The 25,391-nt window shown below is 36.1% G+C and overlaps 2 protein-coding genes and 1 pseudogene across 3 annotated transcripts; 2 read left to right on the plus strand and 1 right to left on the minus strand.

Moving 5' to 3' along the window:
- Window positions 1-119: 119 nt before the first annotated feature.
- Window positions 120-6,853, plus strand: LOC133822947 (ubiquinone biosynthesis protein COQ4 homolog, mitochondrial). 2 transcript variants are annotated; one of them, XM_062255426.1, is made up of 4 exons: window positions 120-261; window positions 920-999; window positions 5,402-5,591; window positions 6,182-6,853. In XM_062255426.1, exons 3-4 carry the CDS (start codon window positions 5,409-5,411, stop codon window positions 6,671-6,673), a joined length of 675 nt encoding a protein of 224 aa, XP_062111410.1. In that variant the 5' UTR covers window positions 120-261; window positions 920-999; window positions 5,402-5,408; the 3' UTR covers window positions 6,674-6,853. The 2 variants fall into 2 exon arrangements, with proteins under 2 accessions (XP_062111410.1, XP_062111409.1); XM_062255425.1 differs by lacking the exons at window positions 120-261; window positions 920-999 and adding an exon at window positions 1,162-1,340.
- A 649-nt stretch (window positions 6,854-7,502) lies between these two features.
- Window positions 7,503-9,802, minus strand: LOC133822948 (protein SPIRAL1-like 1). Its single transcript, XM_062255427.1, has 3 exons — window positions 9,654-9,802; window positions 8,375-8,679; window positions 7,503-7,930 (listed from the first exon to the last, which is right to left on the minus strand). Exons 2-3 carry the CDS (start codon window positions 8,645-8,647, stop codon window positions 7,841-7,843), a joined length of 363 nt encoding a protein of 120 aa, XP_062111411.1. The 5' UTR covers window positions 8,648-8,679; window positions 9,654-9,802; the 3' UTR covers window positions 7,503-7,840.
- Window positions 9,803-19,832: 10,030 nt separating this feature from the next.
- LOC133824634 (F-box/LRR-repeat protein 4-like) lies at window positions 19,833-24,199 on the plus strand (annotated as a pseudogene).
- Window positions 24,200-25,391: the final 1,192 nt, after the last annotated feature.

Raw genomic sequence — 25,391 nt, forward strand, 5'->3', positions numbered from 1 at the left:
AAAAGTAAGGAAAGGTATGCAGTGGAATAGAATTATAATTCCACTTACTCAAAAATAGAAAAGTTATTCCGTTAGTTTAAGAAATAAGCATAACAAAACAATCCGGGTTATTAACATTGCATTCTTTTTCTTTCTGCCCATTATCGTCAACCAAACGGCCCTTCTCCCTCTCTCGAAACCGTCTCTTTCTTTCTCAGTTGTAGCTGTAGTTATTCTCTCTCTGGTTCGGAGTTTGGGTCCAGATCTGATCCCACCAACGAGGTATCGCTACTGTTACCCTAGCCCTAGATCTTACTCTCTATGTGCGTATTTAGGGTTCCATACGCGAGGTTATGTTGTCAATTTCACATGATCTTTCATCCATCGCTATCGCTTATTTTGAAAAAATAAAATACAAAAAATCGATGGTTGCATAAATTGATGTTTTCTGTGAAATAATTTGTGGGTTTCTTGTCAAATTATAGGTAATGACTGATATGATCGCATGCATTTTCGTATCTTAGATCTGTTAGTGTTTTTCATGGTATTCTTGTTTCCTTTGAGATTTACTGTCTTTTGTCCTTTGATTCTTTCCTGGGTATAAAAAATTGAAGTTTTTCTGTGTCTTTGGTATAGTGAGCTTAGTTTGCTTGTTAGCTTGGGCATTAAGCTGTCCTATAGTGAATAATCCACGAATAAAAATGATTTATTCAGTAGGTTTTTTCTAGATCCTGATAGAAGGGTGGAAAATATCTAGATTCTGATGGGTATAAGCTCCAGTGTCTGTCTTTGACAAAATTTTATAGTACTGTTTAAACAAAAATAATGGCCATATTGTATATTTCTGTTAAAAATTAATAAAATGAAATCAAAGTATTAAAATACCATTAAAAATGAAAAAATAATAATGTTATTTTTATTTTCTTTTCACGTCTTGCAGAGGGACGGTTTGGTAAGAGGAGCGGCTGCCTTGCAGCAGTCTGGGTGGGTGCGGGTGGACTTGGCTTCGTGACGATCCAGGTGAGTAACACGACTGTCGGTGTTTTGCGTCTGTCTGCTATTTTATTTTATGTATTTATTAATTTCTGAATGGGCAAAGATTGAGGCTCGAGGTTACAAGAGCTGGTGGTGGTGGTGGTGATGGTGATGGTGATGGTGGGTGCTGGGTTGGGCGGGGCGGGGCTACTGTGTCTGTGGGTGAGAGGTGGAGTTTCTAGTTTTGCAGTTGTGATGTTTTCTGAGATTTTATGATGGAGTTTGAGTTTGGTGGTCTGATGGGCTTGGTTGGGTTTGGTTCTGGTTCTGAGCGTGAGATTAGAAGAGGAAGAATGAAGGGTCTGCTAGGCAGTGGTGACGATCATGTAAGGGCTAATTTACAATTAGCATATCTTGATAGTTGACTTGTGTGATTCACCATTATTTTGGTTGATTCCATCATTTTCATTACTTCTACCTTCTGAAAGTTTTGAAAATGAAATTGAGTTTGAGCGGGTTTACGTTTACCCAAACATTATGAATCTCTATTGAATATATTGATTGAAAATTCAATTGGCTTCTGGCAAAAGAAAAATAGCTGTAATTAGAGTAGTTTCCAATCCGAAACCAGTTTTATGTTTTTCAAAACTTGAAAATGTGAGACCTACAGTAATTCTTGATTGGTTGGTTGTTTCTATAAACCTTATTCAAATGCCAATTCTAATTTTTGCTTAGAAAACACCTAAATAACCTTTTCTCCAAATCCTAACCAAAAAAAAAATCCAAAATTCGGTTTTCTTCTTTTATCGTTCTCTCCCTTTTCTCATGTTTCTCTTCAGCACACACCAGTCCCCTGTTTTAGTCATACGATTTCTGGGTGATCTCTCAAGATTCTCTCTCTCGCCCCCCTAGTTGCCCCCTCCGGCCAACCCACTTCCCCGCTGTCAGGTATATCTATAGTTACTCTCTCTATGTATATACACACATACATATTCGTATATGGTAATGCAAAGATCCATCCCTATCCAAAAGGTTTTGGAATGCAAAATCGTGAGGCGAGGCGTTTTCCTTTAGTACCACGAGGCGTAAGCCTCGAAGCGTAACGAGGCATACGCCTCAACAATAAGAACAAATCTACCTAAGATATTATAAAACACATAACAAACAATATATAATTCCATAATAGAACCATAAAATTCATGAAATTACTTGTTACGAGTCTTAAAATCATAAACTAAATTTATTAATGGTTCAAACTTAACATAAAGAAACATATTCCAAGTCAAATGTCCAAAAAAATCATCATTTTCATATTCATCATCACTTCTGCTCATTCCATCTTAAATTCAGCTGCTAAAAAACTAAAATAAACAATATTTCAGCAACTTAAAAACAATATGTAACAAAAAAACTAAACAGAGTAGCAGCAAAAAATAAGACTTTTTATTGCTGGATAAGATAAAATAAAGATCTATGAGGTGCTGCTGTTGCTGTTTGCCGTGACTGAGTGAGGAATTTGGAGAAGAGAAAGATGTTGAGAGTTGAAGGTCAAAATAGTGTTTTTAGGTTTTATTTGGGTCATTAATAACTTAAAAATCTGTTTTAAAAAGCCCAATAAAAGCCCCCAAAAAAGGCCCAGAAAAGTGATTAAAAAAAGCCCTTGGCTGTGTGATTGATGAGGCGTAAGCCTCAGCCGCTTCAGTGATGCCTCAAAAAATTAAACGTCTAAGATGTGCGCCTCAGGGGTATGAGGCGTAAGCACCAGTGAACACATGCAAGGCGTAGCCTCAGAGGTGTTTTTGAACCGCCTCGCCTCAAGGCAAGGCGTACGTCTCAACCGATTTTGAAAACCATGTCCCTATCTACAAGTATATATAAAAAAATCCATCTGATTCATGAAAATTCTCAAGATTTTTTAGAGCAAAATTCTAGTCTTCCTAAAAATTGTTCAGCCAGGTTTTCTACCGAAGGAAGTTGTAGAATAATGAATGATTGGAAAGTTGTACTTTTTAGTAGTTTTGAATGTTGGGAAATCAAACAAAGATGAATTTTTCAATCTGAATAATTTTTTATATATGACATAGAATAGTCCAGTATTTACTTTTTACTTCACTAGAAGGATTATGATTGCTGTTATCTTGTGTTCTATTCAATTATGTAAGTTATTGTTTTCTTTCAATGTTTTAACCTAAATATAATAGGTCTCTCATGCAGTCATGAGGCCATGTTATATTGTAATGCAACAATTACCAATTTCGATGGCAATCAAAGGAACATAAGCTCATTTTGTCCAAAAAAAAAGGAACATAAGCTCATGGTGGTGGTAGTGGTAGTGGTAGTGGTTTGTAATCTTTTGGATGGGTTTAAGTTGCTTAACATTGATGTTGTGAAGTACTATTTCTATGTATATCTCTGTTTTTGTGTGGTGAGTTGAACTAATTTATTGCCCGTATAAAAGTTATAGTTCTTGAAATGTCTTGATTGACCAAATCAAGAGATTGAGAGGACTCATTACATGCCCACCATAACAGAAGTGATGTTTCCTCTTCTTGGAAAAAAGAAAAGAAAAAACAAGATTGAAAATCTCTCGAAGCATATACATTTGGGGACAATTAATGAGTCATTGGTTTTAAAAAACTATTGAGGCTCTCAAAAAACGCCCTGTAGCTAAGCCTCAGCAGGTTTAGTCGAGGCTTATGCCTCAGAGGCTAGGCGTTAAGCCTCACATTGTTGAAGTTTTTTGGGTTTTTATTTTAAAAATGTATTTAGTCTGATTGAGTTTTTTATTTGGACTATCTAACCCATTTTTGGCTTTTAAACTCGGTCTATATGACAAAAATAAACCCAAACTGCAAATAAATAAGATATCTTTTTCCTGCCCCTATTCTCAGCCTCCCCTACTTGTTATATTTGAGTTCTTATTTTCTCCAGCCTCCACTTTTAGAAAATCTCAATAGCGATGATAATGATCATGAATGCAGCAAAAAGAAAGAAGAAAGATAATGGTCGTGCAAATGAGGGCTTCTTAGTCTTTTAAGTTGTTTAAGACTTTAAGCTCTACTCTTATGTTATTAATTAGGTTTTTAATTTTAAACATTTGATTAATTTAGTTCGTGGTTTTATGACTTAGAACAAGTAATTTCATGAACTCTATGACTTTTGTTATGCAATTATGTGTATTTTTATAAATTTTGTGATGTTTTATGTAGTTTTTGTTCTTAATATTGAGGCTTACGCCTCGAGGCCTATGCCTTGCCGAGCTAAAGCAAAACGCCTCAGTTCCCAATAATTGATTATAATTTGTATGAACCTAGTTCTTACCCTTTTACCCTCCTATATATTGTATGTTGTACCAAATTCATTCCCCTAACATTATAAATCAATGAGAATTAATATAAGTGAAACACACACCAGTGGTTTGAGAATTTCGGACTAGACGTTTGGCGTACATAAATACTACTAGTTTCCATCAGTAATGTTGTCATATATTTTCCACAGATTTTAATCTATGATTGTGTGTTTCTAGCTTGATTGCATGGCACGTCTAGTTTGTTTTGGTGTTTAGAACTTTATATTATACATTATTCTAGCTCTTGATGTAAAAGTTGTTACGTTTTGTAGATTTGTTGTAATGGGTTGTCTGATTAGATTTTGTTGTATATGCTGAAATATGCAGATCAGCTTGAGTTAATTCTAGCAATTACACAGTGGCGGCCTTGTATTTTTAGTCAAAGGAAAGAATAGTTAGAGTTGTAATGAGAATATAATGGAGCACAAAGAAATGAGAATAAGCTGTCTTGGTTGAACATAACATTGTATTTGTACCAATTAATGTACAGATGGTTCTTTTGAAAAAATAAGTGCTTATGAGAGAATCATGATGTAAAGTTATGAATTTAATTTAATGTATTAATTTTAAATTTTAATTAATTAAATTAAAATTTAATCTCTAGAAATTTTGTTTTTAGATTCAGTTTATCAATCAGATATTCTGATTTCATTATATTTTCTGATTATTAACCAATCAAGATTCAGATTCTGTTTTTTTTTTAAATTTAAAAATATAGTACAACCAATCACATTTTTATAAATGTATTTTTAATCACTAAATTAAAATTTTATTTCAGATTAATCATTTTTAAAAAATACAGTTTTCAAATCGCACCCAAAAAAAGTTGATACTATATTTGTTCATTTTATATTTTATATTACATTCACTGAATCTCATCACAAGTATCCTCCGAAAACCACTTATCTAATCAAAGAATATGTAGCCTAAGACCCAATTAACTAGTTGTTTACTATAAAAATTATTATGATTCACTTAGCTGCTTGTGAAAATGCTCAATTTTCTATGTCAATTTGGAGCTTTATTTATTAGCTTAAATTATTTTTATTGGTTTAGATTTTGATGTGTGTGTCTCTCTCTCTACATATATTTATGTAGGTGTTCCATGGTAGGAGGTGCTCGAATTCGGCTCAATGGGTGGCAGCGGGCAGCTGTGGCAGTTGGTTCGGCAGTGGGAGCATTGCTAGACCCACGGAGAGCAGACCTTATTGCGGCTCTTGGCGAGACAACAGGGAAACCTGCTTTCGAAAGAGTTCTTGAAAGAATGAAACAGAGCCCCGAAGGCAGGGTAGCTCTTTTATCTACATCTATTTTGATTTGTTTATATCAATGTTGAGTTGATTATGAACTTTTTGAATTTAAATTACCAGATATTTCTGCTATGATTCACTTCAGGTTCTTGTATAGCCCATAATTTTATTGTCATTGGGGTTCCCAATAGCTATTATTTCATAAAGTTGGAGGTGTTGGATTTTCAAGGATGATATTTATATACAAACTTGTTATATTTGTCATGCTCTAAAGACTGGAAGTTCTAAGATTGTAATTCTAGTTACTTGGTGATTAATGGAATGTTGAAGAAACTTATTCGAGTGGTCACATAGAGTTGACAATAATTTGTTTATTTTTTTCAGCAAAACTAGTAGACAATTCAAAATTTGCACATAATTTGATCTTCTTTTGACAATGAGACTTTTAGCCTTGGGTTTTTATCAAAATTCAATATAAATTCTTCCATTTCTGAGAAAATTTTGCATTTGTAAAGTGCATACATTGAAGTATCTATAGGGTTTTTTTTTTTCTCAAGGTTTTCTTTTTTCCTCTTCTCATCTGTTTTACTGCAGAGTTTTAGACCATGCTTGTCTGTTTCTTTTACAGGCAGTACTTCTCGAGCAACCGCGAGTTTTATCTTCAAAAGTGGGGCACGCATGGGACTTCCCGGAAAACACATTTGGTGCTGCCTATGCAAAATTCATGGGATCAAGGAACTTCTCCCCGGATGACAGACCACCGGTGCGGTTCATGGAGACAGACGAGCTTGCATATGTTGCCATGCGAGCTCGAGAAGTGCATGACTTCTGGCACACCCTTTTTGATCTTCCAACCAATTTGATTGGCGAGTCAGCTCTCAAGGTGATTGAGTTTGAGCAAATGTACCTTCCAATGTGTCTGATGGCCGTCATTGGGGGTACAGCTAGATTCAATGAGAAGCAAAGGAAACTGTTCTTCCAGCACTACTTTCCTTGGGCCATTCGGGCTGGTGCTCAGTCCACCGATCTTATGTGCGTCTATTATGAACGACACTTTCATGAGGATTTGGAGGAGGTGCGGAGAAAATGGGGGATAATACCTGTTTCTAAGCAAGCCTGACCAACAAAGATATTATTAGTTTTGTTTGTATAATTTTAAATAAAAGTAGTTTCTAAAAAGATTTTGATAAATATTATTTTTTATTTTAATCTGGTGATGTACCAAATGATAGATTATTTTTCTAGTAGTTTTATCCTACGAGTATCAAATATAGTATTAGAGTCAGCATCATTTAGAGTACTCTTTCTCTTTCTAAAGGTTTTGGTTTACTATTTGCATGCACTGCCTCAGCTCTAGACACAAGGACACTCGTCTTCTATTCTATTGACAAAACTCTTGGAACTTAGTTTTGTTATTAAAATGTTACATGAACCCCATATTTTTCCTGTTTTATATGATTGTGTTATAAATTTAGTTATATTTCTTGTAAAAATAAACTCATATATTCGCTTGAAATCTCAAGTCAACTGGCTGAAAAGAGAAATATAGAATTCAGTAGTCATGCACAAAAAAAATCAATCTGTGGTTTTTTTTAATTAAAACAACATAATGTGGTTAATCGCAGGATCGCACCATTAAACATCATAACCACTAAATCGCTATTGACGACGCAGTTAAACCGTAAAGCTAGAAGTCAAGAATGAATGGTTCAAAATTTTATGTTACTTCACCAAACGGCATTGCACAAACCCCAAAAATTCAGCATATTGTTGTTGCATACATATCCGTCGACCGACGATGGCACTTTTAAAATTACAAAATGACAATTGCCTGGAATTTTAGTACAACTTACTTTGTAGGTCGTTTTCTTTTCCTTCATAGTTTATAATCAGTGTCAAACAGAAGTCACGACAAATAACTCGGCAGAAGGAAAGAGATGAATATGATATGAGAAGAAATGAAAAATTGCATTAGGCAGGAGATATTATTTCCACTGCCAAACATAACATACTAAACAGATTGTGAACAAAGAACATGCACTAGAAAATGTCACTTTGTCCACAACAAATATAGCTGTGTCGCAAATGTCTCAAGCAAGCATCTGAAACAGAGTGCCCTTTGATTGAACAATCCCAACAACCACCACGATTATATTACATTACAAGTCCAGATTTTATCCATTTATATAAAATAAAAAAAATAAAAAGTTGAAAACGACGCCTCATCTAAAGTAGATGATTCCACAAAAATCGATGTAACATTTTCCATTGTGAAGATTGCATTATCTTAGTTACCACCACCACCACCGTCACCAAAGAGGTAACCCAGTGAAGATCCACCGCCAGGGGCAGCGTGGACCTTAGTTGAGGGTCGATCCTGCACCGAGGGGTAAAAGAGATTCAGAAACATTGTTATAATCACATGGTTAAACAGACGCAGGATAGCTTAATTGCATATATAAAACGAGAAATTTTTAAATAAAATTATATTTATATATATACATATATAATTTGAATTTTATTTATTTTAAAGAAGAAGGGGGGGCAACTCCACGTATTTCATAAGAGTTAATCTCGCTTGCAAGTTGTGTTAGCTTACAATATCTCAGTGGAATTTGAAACATGGTTGTTTTTTTTGAAGCAAACCAGATTTTGTTCAAGTTCAGACTTAATGCTTTGATTCAAATAAAACCCACTCAATCCATATCAATAATTCCTTTTAAGATACACATATATAATATATGACTTAAGCAGTTCAAGGACTTGAGAGGATTTATAACGAGCTTATTGTTAAATAGTAGGCATGCAAGGAAAAACATACCGTGATAAAGTTGCCAGTGTTCTGGCCATCAGCCCGCATGTAGTTGTTGGTAGATGTGCTGTGAATACCAGCCGGAATCTGCTTAGCAACATCCACAGGAGGTTGAGGAGCAGGAGCAGGTTTGGCAGCAGGCACACTAGTCACAGCTGGTGCTTCACTTGGTGCAGCTGGAGCATTGTTTGTGGCTGGTTTGTTGGGACTGGGAGCCTCTCCACTTCCAAAAAGATAACCCAACGAACTTTGGCCACCACCACTGCTAACTCCACGACCCATATTCTCTTGTTCTAAGTAGTATCCTCTGAACTCTGGTTTACAAAAGATGAAAATGGCAAAAACGCATGAAGTTTAATCCAGACTGAATTTCACGCACTAAATACCAAACACACCCAGCTCATTTCTTAAGCAAGGCTCAAACAAAACCATGATTTAGCGACCAGTAAAGAAACATTCTCAAAATTCACAACAACCATGTCGTTGTTGTCCCCAGTGTCATGATTACCAGTACCACATCTTATATACTTTCACGCTGTAGTCAAATAATACAATTACAAAGCTACACTCCATGATACCAGACTGATTTGTCCCTAAACCATCAAAGACTTGGTAGACGACACTACTAAACTTTCCTTAAAACTTTAACATTATCGGGTATTCCAATCACGCCAATAAATTATTATGATTAAGGAAGTTCTCTTAGTTGCTTCACTTTAAATCCAAAGTGTTGAGATAATTATAGATATGACTTATGAGGTCGTCACAACAACAAACAACACCCATCAGAGACACAGACACTGGAGCTAATACCCATCAAAATATAGATATTTCTATCAGGATCTAGAAAAAACCTACTGAATAAATAATTTTTATTCGTGGATTATTCACTATAGGACAGCTTAATACCTAAGCTTACAAGCAAACTAAGCTCACTATACAGAAGACACAGAAAAACTTCAATTTTTTATACCCAGGACAGAATCAAAGGACAAAAGACAGTAAATTTCAAAGGAAACAAGAATACCATGAAAAACACTAACAGATCTAAGATACGAAAATGCATGCGATCATATCAGTCATTACCTATAATTTGACAAGAAACCCACAAATTATTTCACAGAAAACATCAATTTATGCAACCATCGATTTTTTGTATTTTATTTTTCAAAATATGCGATAGCTATGGATGAAGGATCATATGAAATTGACAACATAACCTCGAGTATGAAACCCTAAATACGCACATAGAGAGTAAGATCTAGGGCTAGGGTAACAGTAGCGATACCTTGTTGATGGGATCAGATCTGGACCCAAACTCCAAACCAGAGAGAGAGAGTAACTACAGCTACTACTGAGAGAGAGAGACGGTTTCAAGAGAGGGAGATATAAAGGTGTACCCAAAATTGTAATATCTATGCGTTATTATATACCGCCATTATATTCTTTTTTTTTAATAATTAAAGTGTAAATTATTTTATTTCCACCCCTATTTGGCTATTTTTGCTTCTTCCCGTTATTATTCCTATTTTAGAGTTTATTGTTTATTTTATTTTTAGGTAATACTAAAATTATCTCCATTTTACGTAACAGTAAACTTATAACACCACTTTATCCCCCATCATTTTTTTTTTTAGAATTTACATCTTCTATGATTTTTTTTGTATTTTAATTCCAAAAATCACTTAAGATATTTTATTTACATAAATAATATGCCACATCATAAAAAAAGTTATTAGATTTAAAAAAATAATATACCTAAAATTAAAAAATTCACATAATACCATATTTTTCAATTTTTTGGATTTTTAAAAGTATTAGTTTAGTTGCTTACTATACCGATAACATACTAATTAATTACTTTTTCATAAAAAAATTCATTTTTAGATCATATTACTACAAGTATATTAAAACTATTTATTTAAAAGTTACTGTGTAGTATACTAAAAGAAAATTCTCCTAATAAATTTTATGATAATTTTTTATATTTTATTGTAACGCATTAGTTTTTAAAATATGTTTGAAGGTTACATCAAAATATTTTAAACAATAAGACATCATAATATAACCTAAAAATGACTAATCGATATCTTAAGATAATAAATTTTCTACAAATAAGTTTTGGAGCTAACCAAATCGTATATGAAATAATATGGTCTAAAAATAAAGTAGTTTATTAAAAAAAAAAAAACCAATCGTCATCGTAAGTAACAAAAATATTATTTTTGAAAATCTGAAATTCCGTGAACTTTTCTATTTTAGGTATATTATATTTAAAATCTAGTATTTTTTGATGTTGTGGCAATGTATTTTTATAAAAAAAATTGTTAAGTTATTTTTGTAATTATTTAATGTTATATGTATCTTAATTTAAAAATCCTTTATTTTTTTTATAATGTAAATTGGCAAAATAATTATCTTTTGATAATTATTTGCAAAATGATCTTTGTCTCGAATTCAAATAAGGTGTCAAAGTGTCTAAAATGTTATTTTACAAAAATTTATCAAAAAAAATTACTATACAAAATGATTATATATATAACTATTTTGCCAAAGTTCCTTTTTAAAAATTAAAATATATATTTTTGTTTTGAAAAGTACTAATAATATTAGATGTCCATCAATTATTATTTTTAAAATATATTATTTTGATCCACTAAGGCTAGTTCATTCAAAAATTAAATTAATACTTAAATTTTTTGTAACGCTCTTCTAATCCAAGACCGTTACACTGTGTAATTAAAATAGTACTTAACTCGCGAAACGAGCCATTTAGACTTAAAACGTGTAATTGAAACTAACACAAGGTTTTAAGTACTAAAATTTTTGCTCAAACAGTAACCACTTCATTAAAAGAGTTTAAATTTGATACACATGATCCCAAAAGAGTTTATAAACCAAACTAGCTAAAAAAAATACAAGGGTCGACTAATGGGTGTCGTATGCCGTATCAAATTTAAATGTTTATTTTATCACTCACTTATACTAGCTATTTCAATATAGCGGTAAATAAGGGCCGAACCCAGGAGGACTATGATCAAATTACTATTCAAAATAAGAACTAAACTGAAATTAGAAAGATATTTCAGTTTTAAAAACAGAAAACATAAAATGAAATAGTGATCAAAGATTAAATAAATAAGGATAAAACAATATTAAAGAAATAGTCAAGATTTACTCTCCACAATCACAAATAATATTTCTTATTCCCAATTAAACTATTAACCCCACAGATAACACTTAAGCAATCAATTATCCCAGTTTCCTTATTATAATTAATTAAAGCTAGACACTCTTAATTAATTCTTTCTACCCAGCAATAAACCCATTAAGCACGCGATCTATTTAATATAGTAAAAGCATTATACTCGATGGAAACAAGTTAATTTAGGCAACAAATTCATTAAGCATGCACTTAATTTAACCTAGGTTCTATTTTTCATCACAACCAAGATACCCGTCACAATATCCTAATTGCAATTTATCACTCTACTTAGAATCCTAACTATTAGGTGAATAGTGTTGTACCCTAAAAATTAGCATGAGCTTAATTACTCAGCTAGGGGTACAGTTGGCAGATAGAAATGTGAAAAAGCAGCCAAGTAGAACTTCTAGTTAATAATGATGTGAGCAGCTCGAGTTGGGACTCGGAAATACGGCATTCAGGTTATTATCAGGCCGCCTTCTAGGATAACGATCCAGTTCGAGACCTATAGTGGCCATATCCTCCTTTGGGCGCTCTGAAGTTAATTCGAACTAAGGTTTGGATAATCTTTGATCACCAGCTCGATGAAGATATTCAGCTCGTGGTAACCTGGTCAGAACGCATATGAAGGATCCCAAAAGACTCGGAGACTCTTTATACGCTCATTAATGCCCAGGATGTATTGCATATTTATCATTTATTATTCGAGATAGCAGGAGTATATTCTATTATGTTATCAAATCATATCCCAATGTAAATAAGAATAATCTGTATTAAATGTATACCATATTTATTCACTCGGTTACCCAAACCTGTCCAGGGAATTCCCCTATAAATATCAGGGATAATGGACTGGGAAGGGGACTGCCTTTTTGCATTGCTGAAACTCTGCAGAAATTGTGAGAGAAAAGCAATAATACTGTCTCGTGGACTAGGTGTATTTTAACCACCGAACCACGCAAAAGTTGTGTGTGTATGAAAGGGTTCTTATTATTTCATTACGGTTTACAAATAAGCACTAACATCCTTATTAGATTTCTAAATCTACTATTGGCCACAGTTTGGTGCTTTCGTTGAGAGGAAATTAGTGCTTTACAAGTTTCATTTGACATTCATCATGGTGCTTACTCGATCGATGTATGACAATTAAATGGAGTAGCCTGGTGGGCAGGAAGCAATACCGCTTTTCCCACTGAAAGGGGCCCAAATGTTCAGCAACATCCTGGGAAGCAGCTGGTGGGCCAAGACGACGCTGGGAGTTCGGCGTCACTCCCACCAAATCCTAATCTAGGATATTTGACTGCCGTCGAGATGGAGAATGCCCAATTAAGGAGCCATCTCGCTAGGGAAAACAGACATATCGAGGACGTGCTGGCTTGGTTATACACTCTTGTAACCAACGTTAATGTCGGAAAGAGGCAAAGTGGATCTTCCAAACCTAGTCGTTCTGTCAGGATCACCACTCCGAGCTCTATACCTTCAGAGCAAAACCACCGAAGTGCTCAGCCCACTGGTCACCACAGGAATCATCATCAGCATGTCAGTTGGTCGGTTATAACTGCGACCCCTAGCTCTGTGCCTTCTGCACAGATTCCCGGGAATGCTCACAACAAACGGACAGGGCGAGCTGGGACAAGTTCATGGAGACAAAATGCCCCAGCGAATCCACCTGTGCCGCGAGTAGAACCCTAGGCACAGAGGACTCGTGACATTGGAGTAGAGCCAAGGCGGGCAAATTTAGTTCGTCTTGATGAAACGAGGATAGCCTCACCAATAAGGCATCCGCCATCACTGGTTAGACTTCCTACACCACCACGCCCAAAACGATATGCTCTAGCTCGTGGGAATAGTAGGAGAAATCATCCCCCGTCAATAGATACTTACGCCCCATAGGCACGTGTTGAGAATCCAGGTCCTCGATCTCAGCCACGAGCTGTAAGTTTTGCAAATGGAAGTTACTGGACGAGGAGCCAGCTTGGAGACAGGTTAGAGAGCAACCTAAGAAATCACCTTAGCTCAGCACAAAGTCCTCAGTACGATCCACAGCCCGACCTACGTGATCATTTGAATTCACAAAGGAGGTATCCATCTCGTAATGAGGATATGAGTTATACTCGACATGAGGATGGTTCGTCTATCATACACGACAATGGGAATGTCCCACCTAACCAAGCTCGGACTTGGAGGGACAACAACCCATCAAACACATACAATAGGATGGGAGCTGGTGAACAACCCCCTACTAACCTAGAGACCAAAGACCTAACCCTTAAAACAATTGGCCTTGATGGAGGAGCAAATGAAGAAGCTCTTATCCGAAAAGGGGGTTGATGATTGTGACTCCGATGAGGAGCTCAAACCTTTGCCCCAAATATTGCACCAGTTGTGTATCCTATTGGCTTCAGGATGCCGAACATGCCAACATTTGATGGAAACACAGATCCATACAGCCACCTCGGGATGTCAATACAATGATGATGGCCCACAATGTTGGGTTCGTTCTAAGATGTATCTTGTTCCCCGCGACTCTGGTCGGACCTACCAGACAGTGGTTTAAAAAGTACAAAAAACATTCGATAAGCTCATGGAAGAAGTTGTCTTCCGAGTTTAAGAGAGCATTCCGAGCTACACAGGTAGCTCGTGGAGAGGTCGACTCATTGGCCAATGTAAAACAACAACCTAGTGAATCCTTGAAAGCATATCTGAGCAGATTCACCAATGTTGCAGCACGAGCTAGGGACGCTGATGATAGTTCCAAGCTCATGGCGATGAGGACATGAATTATGGTGGGAGGCGACCTATGGCAAGAACTTCAGCGAAAAGGATTTAAAAGTGTAGATGAGCTATTGGTCCGAGCTCAGGAGTGGATAAATCTGGAAGAGGCGCGATCTGCTGTCGCAGGAACCAGCCAGGGCCCTATCCAACCTGCTGGAGCGGTGACAGGTGTTGCAGCTACGGCTCAACCTGTTACCCAGAATAACCAGGTGGGAAACAACAAGAGGAAGGAGAATGGTGATGGCGACTAGAACGACATGAAGAAGAACAAGTCTGTGGAAAAGTTCAAGCCCGTTTATGCCACCTACACTGACCTAACAGATACAAGGGAACATATCTTCCTAGCCAATTCTAATCACCTTCCGTGGAAGAAGCCAGAACCTTTAAGGCATCAGAGAGATCCCTCAAAGTTTTACCGATTCCACGATGAAATCGATCATAATACCGATGATTGCCGACAGTTGAAAGATGAGATTGAGACTCTCATTCGGGCTGGACCATTAGCCCAGTATGCCCAAAATCGGGTTGCTCCCAATCAACCTGTTGGGCAGAATTCTCATCCAGCTCTAAAAGCTATGGTAGGTTAGCCGAGGACTCAAGTGGATTAGATGAATCAGGGCGACCCTCCCCCGATAGTAGGAGGAGATATGACTAATATTGTTAGAGGACCTCATTTGGCGGGCATGAGTAGTGGGGCCCAAAAGAGGTATATAAAGGAGCTGAAAACTCATAACGGTGTGGAATTTGTCCCAAAGAAGTGGTTATCAAAACAACAGCGTTTGGAAAAATAACCAATCATTTTCACGGAAGAGGTCGCTAGCCACGTTCAATTCCCGCATATTGACCCGCTGGTGGTAACCGTGCAACTCGCTAATTGAAGGGTGCGAAGGATATTGGTAGAAAATGGAGCTCAGTAAATGTGCTTTTTCAGGTCCACCCTAGAGAAAATGGGATTGTCCATGACCGATTTAAAGGCGACCTCTATGATGTTATACATATTTTTCAGGTGAAGGGATGACGGCCATATGGACGATCAGACTGGTGGTTACGCTGGGAGATGAGGCACAAACTGTTTCTAAAATTCTTAAGTTCGTGGTAATCGATTGTTTGGCTGCATATAACGCGATTTCGGGACGACCCACACTGATGGCTTTTGAGGCCATCACCTCGATCCGACACTTGACAATGAAGCTCCCCTCAACCTCGGGGATATGCACCATAAGAGGAGACCAGATCGCTGCCAGAGAATGCTACAGCATTGCTATGAAGGGAAAATCACAACCCGGACAACAGGCGATGGTCATAGGTGAAAAGGTGAGGAGTCCCGGGTAATGGAAGTTATCTGTGGGATGGAGGAACCTCGAGAAAGGAGATGACGAGGTCGCCCAACGGGACGAAATTAATCCATGAGTAGGCAAAGATAGATGTGAGCTCAAAGCAATAGAAGAGCTCGAGGAAATAAATATCGATCCAGAAGTACCTTTAAGAGTTGTAAGAGTCGGAAAAAATCTTGAAGCCGAAAGAAAGAAGGAGCTGGTCGAATTCCTAAGGAAGAACCTGGATTTCTTTGCCTGGTCACATGAGGATATGGTGGGAATCAGTCCGAGTATAGTAATACATACTTTGAACTTGGACAAGAATGTGCCTGCAAAGTCCCAAAAACGAAGGCTTTTGGGGATAGTACGATCTGAAGCATTAGAAGAAGAAGTAGCTCGCCTACTCAAATATGGATTTATCAGGGAAGCAAAATACCCGATTTGGGTTGCTAACCTCGTGCTGGTCCTGAAGCCAAACAGAAAGTGGAGAACTTGTATTGATTTCTCCAATCTCAACAAGGCTTGTCCTAATGACTGTTTCCCACTACCAAGAATTGATCAATTGGTAGACGCCACAGCCGGTCACGAGCTCATGTCTTTCATGGACACGTATTCTGGATATAACCAGATCGTGATGAACCTTGCAGATTAAGAGCATACCAGCTTCATGACTAAGCATAACGTATATTGCTATAAAGTTATGCCATTCGGGCTGAAAAATGCCGGTGCTACATACCAACGGTTAGTCAACAAAATGTTCGCTAACCAGATCGAGAGAAACATGGAGGTGTATGTCGATGATATGCTCGTTAAATCAAAGACTGCTAGTAACCATGTATCTGACCTGGAAGAATGTTTTGGCATATTGAGAAAATATGACATGAAGTTGAATCCCCAGAAATGCACTTTTGGAGTTTCGTCGGGAAAGTTTATGGGGTTTATAGTCAACACAAGGGGGATAGAGGCGAATCCAGAAAAAGTTAGGTTGTTGTTAGAAATGCCTTCCCCTAGGTTGCATAAGGAAGTACAAAGCCTAACTGGAAATGTGGCGAACTTAAACCGCTTCGTTTCAAAATCCACTGACAAGTGTCTCCAATTTTACAACTTGCTCAGAGGAAACAAGAAGTTTGAATGGACTGAAGAATGAAAACATGCATTTCGCGACCTGAAAATGCATCTAGCTGAACGTCCAACACTATTAAAACCGACGTCCGGAGAGTGTCTGTTTCTATATCTGGCTGTGATAGAAAATGCACTCAGTGCTGTGTTAGTTCGAGAAGAAAATCGGGCACAGAAACCCGTATATTATGTAAGTAAAAGACTTCTCGGAGCTGAATCATGGTACCCATTGATAGAAAAGCTCACGTTATGTCTCATTTTGGCTTCAAGGAAGCTCAGGCCATACTTCCAATCCCATTATATTCACGTCTTAACCGACCAACCTTTAAGGCAGGTTTTGCAAAAGCCTGAAACGTTGGGACGCCTATTAAAATGGCCCATCGAACTCAGCCAGTTCAAGATATTATATATGCCACGTGATGTCTGGTATATGCACGTTTATATTGGGTGGTTGACTTTATAAGGATTTGGGGGTGTCAGACCTCTGATGCACTACGAGCTTAGTGTGGCACTAGCTCGTGGCTTCTATTATGTCGACACAACGGCTCCACGCACAGAGCAGCTAAATGATCCATCAGCTCGGGCTGGTTGTTTAGGGGTCCGTAACAAACAGCTCCGGGTGGACGGTTGACATGTGGCAGACTAATTTAGGCCCTTTTCTAGCTCGCCAAAGTGTGTGCGAATATTCAGGGTGTACATTTATATATACATATTTGTTGCATGATTAATAGTACTGTATGATAATGTTTTTGGATTGTTTTCTAAGTCATATAAATTGTTTATATGATTAATGAAATTTTTTGATTGTTTTTGTTCTGTTGTTCATAAACAATAATGGGCCCACCACGCATGAGTTTTCGCTGCATGCTCTGAATGGTTTTCCAACACAAACTTCAAAAGGGCACCATTCCAAAGGTCAATCGATCACCCAGCCACGACGCAAGCGAGGTAAGAAGTTATATTTGTTAAATAAATTGTAATTAAATTTCTAGTTTGTGTACCTTTTCCTGAAAGTAAGCCTTCTTACATTACAAATTAATTCCAGTGAGTTATTTACACTATTTGTTTTAAATTTTCTCATGTCCTCGTTAATAAAGGATGGCCTAGACGAAATGAAATAAAAGGGTTCGAAGGACCATCTGCTCAACGAAACAAAAAAATTGCATTGCCTGTAACCATTTCCTCTTCGGAATCAAGGTGTCTGATCTGAAGATTTACATGACCCACAACACTTTCCAAAATCTGATGTTAGCATGTTGTTTAATTTACGGAGTGACATCGAGGAAATGAAGTACAAAGGTTGTAGCCATTGTTGTCATCAAGCACCGATTGAAGCCACTAATGAAGTTTTTTCACCATCTCCACCCTGTCGTTCTTCTAAGAACAAGTAAGCGAGGTTCGGATAACACCGCTTGTCTATTCTCTACAATGTTCTTTGATCAAGTTAAGTTATGGTTTTTTTTTTGTTAGTTTAAGTTGTGGGACAAGTCCAAAAAAAACAAAGAAAAAAAATCCTATCTTCTATGGAGGTTGTATTTTGAACATGTTTTTTAGCATGTAGAACAAATGTACTGATGTTAAACTGAAAGGTATGCCTTGTTCATTTCGATTTCAACATGTGCATATAAATTTATTTTGCCTTCTTAATGCTTAGGATTAGATATTTCATTTTTTTTTTGTGAAGAGCAGTTCAATGTCTTAGTGTAAAAATGCAATTTAAATTACACAAATATGGTAAAATAGAAATATATATAATTGACCTTAAATACAATGGTATAGATTACAAAAGTTATAGGATTGAATTTATTTTCCTCCCACTATAAGAATATGATATTGAAAATTAATTTGTATTATAATTCTGTATTGAAGTTTATAAAATGAAGCACATGGATTTCATGGAAACTTTGTAGCCACGTCTGTGCTATTTAAGAATATGTACTTGTCAAGGTGATTAAATACTTATTCATTCGACTAGTACTTAATTAAATTGGGTTGGTTAAATTGGGTTGGTATTCTGAACACTCTTTAAACATGTGGGAATACAAAACAAAATAAGTAGCAAATACATGTTCAGTTGACCGATATCAAATATTGTATTCAATTTTTAATTCTTTATATACATGGGTATATTTATTGGCCAAAAAAGATCTTACTAATTACTACATATGTCTTGTATTTAATATGAATGAGGCAGTTGACCAAACCAAAATATAACCAACACGCAAGTAAAATAAATATTGAAGTAGAAAAAATTGATTGCTATATGGTAGGTGAAGCTGTCCTAGTGCACCTTATTTAAACCATGAAATTCCTTATACCAGGTTAAAAACCATCAATAGGAAAATACAAAGCTCTCCATTCGGGTAGAAGGTGGTCCAAACAGTGTTGTTCATTTGCCGAGAACAGTTATTCGAAGGTTAATCAATTCACATTTTACATTATTTCAAATAAGGTAAGCAACCACTCAAATCATAAAAGGTCACATTTTAATCACTTCCCCAGTTACTTGACACACAATCTATTTCATTATGGTACACTTTGCTTTCAGGTAATTTAGAAATTGAAAAATATCATATCACTACACTAAATACCCCTTTCCATAACACATGAATATAATAGTATTGAAAAAGTATTATAATACATCAAATAATAAAATAACATGTGGGAAAAAAAAATTGGCTGTACCAAAATTTAGGAGCCAAATTATCTTCTACTTTTTACTTTTTTATTTGCCTCTATTTTTTTTATTTCCAAAGCTCTAAACAGTTTTCTAACACACTTCTGGCCATCCCTCAAGCGATTCCCAGTTAGGGTTTCAGTATCAGCCACCTTCTTCCTCTTCTTCTTCTAATAACAATGGTGATCCCAATCCTGAAACTTCTGATCTCAGTCATGGGGCGGTCGAGAAGGAGAAGGAAGAGGAGGTAAGCGGAGCTTCTATTCATCAGGAGCTTGCTGGCAAAACACTCTTAACCCAACCCAACCCAACCCAACCGCCTACTATACCAATTCCTTGCTTCCTTCTATTTGTGTCTACATACATACGCACACCTTCTATATCTACATACATATACATATTTATATGTATAGATAAATATAAAATTTCCCAGCCTTTTATTTAACTTGCTTTCCTTCATTTTATTTTCCCGGAAAATTCTTCTCTAGGATTTCCCATAAAGGTACAGTTTGGACTCATAGAAAGGATTGATCTAAAACCATAAACCAAAAAAAATGCGAGGTCACGATCAGATCAACACGTGTCTACCAGACGAATTGATCGTAGAGATCTTCTGCCTGCTTGATTCTAAACCCAGTCGTGACGCCTGTTCCCTCGTCTGCAAGCGGTGGCTAGCCCTAGAGCGCCTCAGCCGCACCACGCTCCGGGTCGACGCTACCGGCAGTCCTCACCTCTTCGTCAAGCTCCTTGCCCGTCGATTCTTCAATGTTCGTAATGTTCACATTGATGAGCGCTTGAATATTATGCTCCCCGTTCAGCTCGTAAGATATTTTATTTACCCCAAACTAATTGACCTTCAGTTTCTGCCCGATTCTAGATTTTGATTCACCCGTTTCTTCCTCGTATAATTTTTTTTCTCTAATTCTGGGTCGTATGATTGGATTGAATTAGGGCAGATGTGGTACAAATAGGGCTAAGCTTGTTCTTGTTTATCGATATGACCCAGTTTATTGTTTATTATTTGATTATGGGGATAGGGAAGAAGGCGCGGGAATAATAATAATGTGGTTTCGTCTCTTCAACTATATGCTACTGAGAAAAAGGGCCTGAAGATGTTGGATTTGAGTCATGTAGTTTATCTGATATTGGGTTGATTGCCCTTGGCGAAGGCTTTCCGAAACTTGAGAAGCTGAGCTTAATCTGGTGCTTTAACATCTCAAGTTCTGGCTTAATTGCACTCGCCAAAAAGTGCTCATTTTTAATAGCTTTAGATTTACAGGTGAATTTTTGGTCTACTATACTTGAAATGTGAAGTGTTTTATGTGGGTCTTATCTGTTTCTGTTAAAATAAATGAAAATATATTCATCGTTTACCTCATTTTTCCCAAGTTTTTGTGACATATCATTTTGGTATGGTTTTCTTTAAGGGTTGCTATGTTGGAGATCATGGTCTAGCTGTTGTTGGACAGTCTTGTAAGCAGCTTGAGGATTTAAATTTGCGATTTTGTGAGGCCTTAACAGATGCAGGTTTAGTTGAATTAGCTCTTGGTTGTGGGAATTCATTGAAAGCTCTTGGTATTGCTGCTTGTGCTAAGATAACTGATGTCTCACTGGAAGCAGTGGGCATACATTGCAAGTCTCTTGAGACCCTTTCTTTAGATTCTGAGTTCATGCACAACAAAGGGGTGCTTGCTATAGCCCAAGGATGCCCATTTTTGAAAGTATTGAAGCTACAATGCATCAATGTTACTGATGAGGCTTTGAAAGTTGTAGGAACTTCTTGTGCGTCATTGGAGTTATTAGCTCTATATAGTTTCCAGAGATTCACAGATAAGTTAGTGCCATTTTTTAATCTTTGTCGCCTCAGTTTTTACATCTTTATTTGATATGTGTTTTTGGTCATTTATTGTCGAGCAATGTGCTATCTCATTACAAGTATGAAGAATCTGTAACCATAGAACTCGTTGGAACAAATTAAATCTTGTGTACTTTTTTTTTGTCTATTTCATTTGCTCTTAGGTTCATTTTTCAATTTTTCTATTGATTGCCTCTAAATGTTATTGGGTACCTTAGTTTATAAGATAGAAGAGATGTGATAACAGCTTGGCTTTTTTTCATATCTTTATTCTATTTTCTAGTAAGTTCAGTACTTATTCTTTCATTTCATCCTGATTTTAAAACTCAGGGGTTTATGTGCCATTGGGAATGGATGTAAGAAGCTAAAAGATCTCACTCTAAGTGACTGCTATTTCCTAAGTGACAAGGGTTTGGAAGCTATTGCCACTGGTTGCAAGCAACTTACTCATCTTACAGTTAATGGGTGCATCAATATTGGTACTCTGGGACTAGAATTCATTGGGAAATCTTGCTCGTATGTATCTCTCCCAGCTTGAATTAAAATTGGTATAATAGGAGGTAATACTATGAGTGAATAGGATGGAGTTCACGTTTAAGTTACACACATTGACTATTCTTGAGTTATGTTTAGTTCCATGATATTACTAGTGTATTAATAATACGACATTTCCTCCTTCCCATGATATGTGAACTATTTGTTTAAACATCTTGATTGGAGAAGTAATTATAATCTTTGCTTTGTGCCAATTAGCTGTTCTTATTTATCATTTTATGTAAAAGTAGATTAATTTGTGTTAGGATAAGCTCGGTTATTTGTTCCACTAAATTATGCTTGTTCTAGATAAATTTCTAGTTCCTCTTTCTCTTCATGCCAAAGGCCCTCGGTTGTACTAATATTGACTTCTGTTAACATGATAGTTATATCTGTTCATTTGATTGCTAATCCGTATATCCTGGATAATTGCAGGCTTCTTATTGAATTGACTTTGTTGTACTGCCAAAGGATTAGCAACCGTGCACTTCTCGAGATTGGAAGGGGTTGCAAGCTCCTACAAGCACTTGATTTAGTCGATTGCTCAAGTATTGGAGATGAAGAAATTTGTTATATAGCCAAAGGCTATAAGAATTTGAAGAAACTTCACATTCGTCGATGTTATGAGGTATGTTCTCTGTCTCACTTATTAATTACAAGGTTTATAAGTATTCCTTCTCCCATAAGATCCATTTGTATACACCTTCCAATTTTTTATTTAATGCTGTTTAAACAAAATATTTAAAGTAAATATGATACTTGTTGACAAGCTTAATACTGTATCATTGTTACTAAAGAATGCTTCATTGTTTATACGATGTATTTGATTGACTTCTGTTAAAAAGTTTTCTTTTAGTGGTCGGTCTGGTAGTTACCATGTGAATTATTTGTGACAGCATGTATATCCTTCTTTGTGGTTATAGATTGGAAACAGAGGAATTGTAGCTGTTGGAGAGAATTACAAGTCCCTGACAGATCTTAGCCTCCGATTTTGTGATAGGTGAATTCTTCTTTTCATTGTTTATAGAATTAGAAATATTTGAGTATGAATTACACTTTGATTTCTGTCTTCACTCGCATATTAATTATTAGGGTCGGGGACGAGGCACTTGTTGCCATTGGTAAGTGTAACTCCCTACAATATCTAAACGTTAGTGGCTATCATCAAATTGGTGATGCTGGAATAATGGCCATTGCAAGAGGTTGTCCTCAACTTACCTACCTAGACGTGAGTGTTCTCCAGGTGTGTTTCTCTCGCTCTCTCTCTAAACCAAAAAAAAACCCAAAAATCGTGAAAAGGGAGAAAACCCTTATGTTGATTTTGATTGGGCAGAATTTGGGGATATGGCAATGGCTGAGCTAGATGAAGGGTGTCCTAATCTGAAAAACATAGTGTTGCCTCATTGCCGTCAAATAACAGATGTTGGGCTATCCCATCTTGTAAAAAACTGCACTTTGCTTGAATCTTGCCATGGTGTATTGCCCAGGCATCTCCTACTTAATAGCCACCAATTACCACCACTTGATTATATGTACACATAGACCCACTACTTTAGTGCAGGTTTGTCTTGCTCACTGTGGTAGAGCATAATTTTTCTGTTAATAATGCTTATTACCATCATTTGTAATCTCGTTAAAATAAACCTTTATGATAACTCATTGATGCCAAAGTATGTCTAGGTTGACTTTGCTCTGTTTGCTTGTATATTTTAGGGGCTATCAAAATTTTTAAAGATTCTATGTTTTCTAAGCTTAGTTTTGATCCAATTCATACCAGCCATCTAGGGGACTCAGGAACAAAATTAATCAATAAAAGAAGTTATAAAATCAGCTTACATGTTAAAAATGAGTTCATTGTGCCCTGTTTCACTGTGTGTAGCAAAGGACATGGTTTAAAAAGTTAACATGTGTTGTTAAACATGCTTTTATCTGTTATCTACCTGCTTGGTTCTTTTACTGTAAAGCTATTAGATAATTCTTAGTCCTTACCTTCCTAGTGACACATTTCTATTTATGCTATTACTACTGCTTGTTGCATGGGTAGAGAGGTGTTTGTAATTCTAATTTTAGTAGATTAATATTTTTTTCCTCTCTAATTTGTATATTTAATGATATATCTTATGTTTTATATATTAACTATTTCTTATGTGAAATATATGGCATTACAGGTGATCGCCTTGATATGATCAAAGGGATTCCTCAGAAGATATTGGCCTTCAAAAAATTCCTCGAGGAAAACCCTGATTGGCGTGACAAAGTAGTTTTGTTGCAAATTGCTGTGCCAACTAGAACAGATGTTCCAGAGTGTATACTTCTATCTAAATTTGCATTGCTTCTTCTTGTGTTTGTCTGATTTGCAAACAGTTTTTATTCTTTATGTTTCATGATTTCTTTTTGTTTCCTTGATTAATGCAAGCCCTGGCAGAAGGACTAGCGTCTGTTGCATTTTAGGAATTCTTCTTCTTTAGTATGGAGAGAAAAACTCATTAGAATGTCTAAATTTAAGTTGAATTCCTTGTGCTAGATCCTTTAGTAGTTTAATGTGTTTCTATGTCTGAATTTGAGCTATAAGCTTTATGTTTTGAGTTCTAGGTTACTTCTGATTGTAGCTTGGGGTTGATGCAGAATAGTGTTCTATTTTGTCTCTCCATCTTATTACTGTCATTGTTTTAAAATAATTTACTCAGTCAACAATGGTTAAGATTTTTTTTTTTCAGAGTTAAACAACTTACCTTGCTTGAGGAAGTGCACTTCAATTCTAAGTGCATTTTGTTTGCTTTGTTGCTAAAATTCAATTAATACACTGTTTCATATTGCATTTTCACAGATCAAAAACTCACAAGCCAGGTCCATGAAATTGTTGGATGAATTAACGGCAGATTTGGAACATTGACAGCTGTTCCAATACATCACTTGGTTCGTTTATGGCCATCTTAGTCAGTAATTACTATATGAATGGACAATTTATATCTCACTATATTCTTTTTGGGCTATTTGGTATTTGAACATATGTTTTAAGTGTTGTTGACAGTTGTGTATTCTGAACCGTATCTTATCATTGTTAGATTAAGCAATCACTCTTTTAGACACAATGGTTCTATATTTCAAATGGTATAGGCTTACCTGGTATGATTAAAATAGGACCTTGAGAGTGTTAAGCTTGGTGTAGATCACATCAGTGACCCATCTATGTGGTATCATGATGAGTAGGTCACATCATTGTGCCCCATCTTTGTTTTTTTCTTGAATTGAACCTCAGTTTCTGATGCCAATGCGTCAACTAAATGTCTAAACATAAAAGCTAATAAGCTATATGTATTTTCATTCATATGATATTTATACACTCCAATTTTTCTATGATTATTTCTCACATGTTAGATGTAACTTTCTAGTACCTAAGGAGTAACGATTGTGTACTCTTTCTGATCCTATCTTTCTTTCTTTACAGGATCGCTCTCTTGATTTCCATGCTTTATGTGCTCTATATGCTGTCACAGGTACAATTTTTTGTTCTCCTTTTTAATCTACTCTCGGATTATTTTTAC

The sequence above is a fragment of the Humulus lupulus genome, chromosome 3 (assembly GCF_963169125.1).
Source record: "Humulus lupulus chromosome 3, drHumLupu1.1, whole genome shotgun sequence".
NCBI classification, from domain to species: domain Eukaryota; kingdom Viridiplantae; phylum Streptophyta; class Magnoliopsida; order Rosales; family Cannabaceae; genus Humulus; species Humulus lupulus.

Excerpts from the sequence above, each read along its gene's own strand:
- LOC133822947 (XM_062255425.1), top strand. Across the intron at positions 5,592-6,181 it reads AACAGAGCCCCGAAGGCAGG|GCAGTACTTCTCGAGCAACC; the intron begins GTAGCTCTTTTA and ends TTTCTTTTACAG.
- LOC133822948 (XM_062255427.1), bottom strand. The coding sequence starts at position 8,647 with ATGGGTCGTGGAGTTAGCAGTGGTGGTGGCCAAAGTTCGTTGGGTTAT. Across the intron at positions 7,931-8,374 it reads ACACTGGCAACTTTATCACG|GATCGACCCTCAACTAAGGT; the intron begins GTATGTTTTTCC and ends CCCTCGGTGCAG.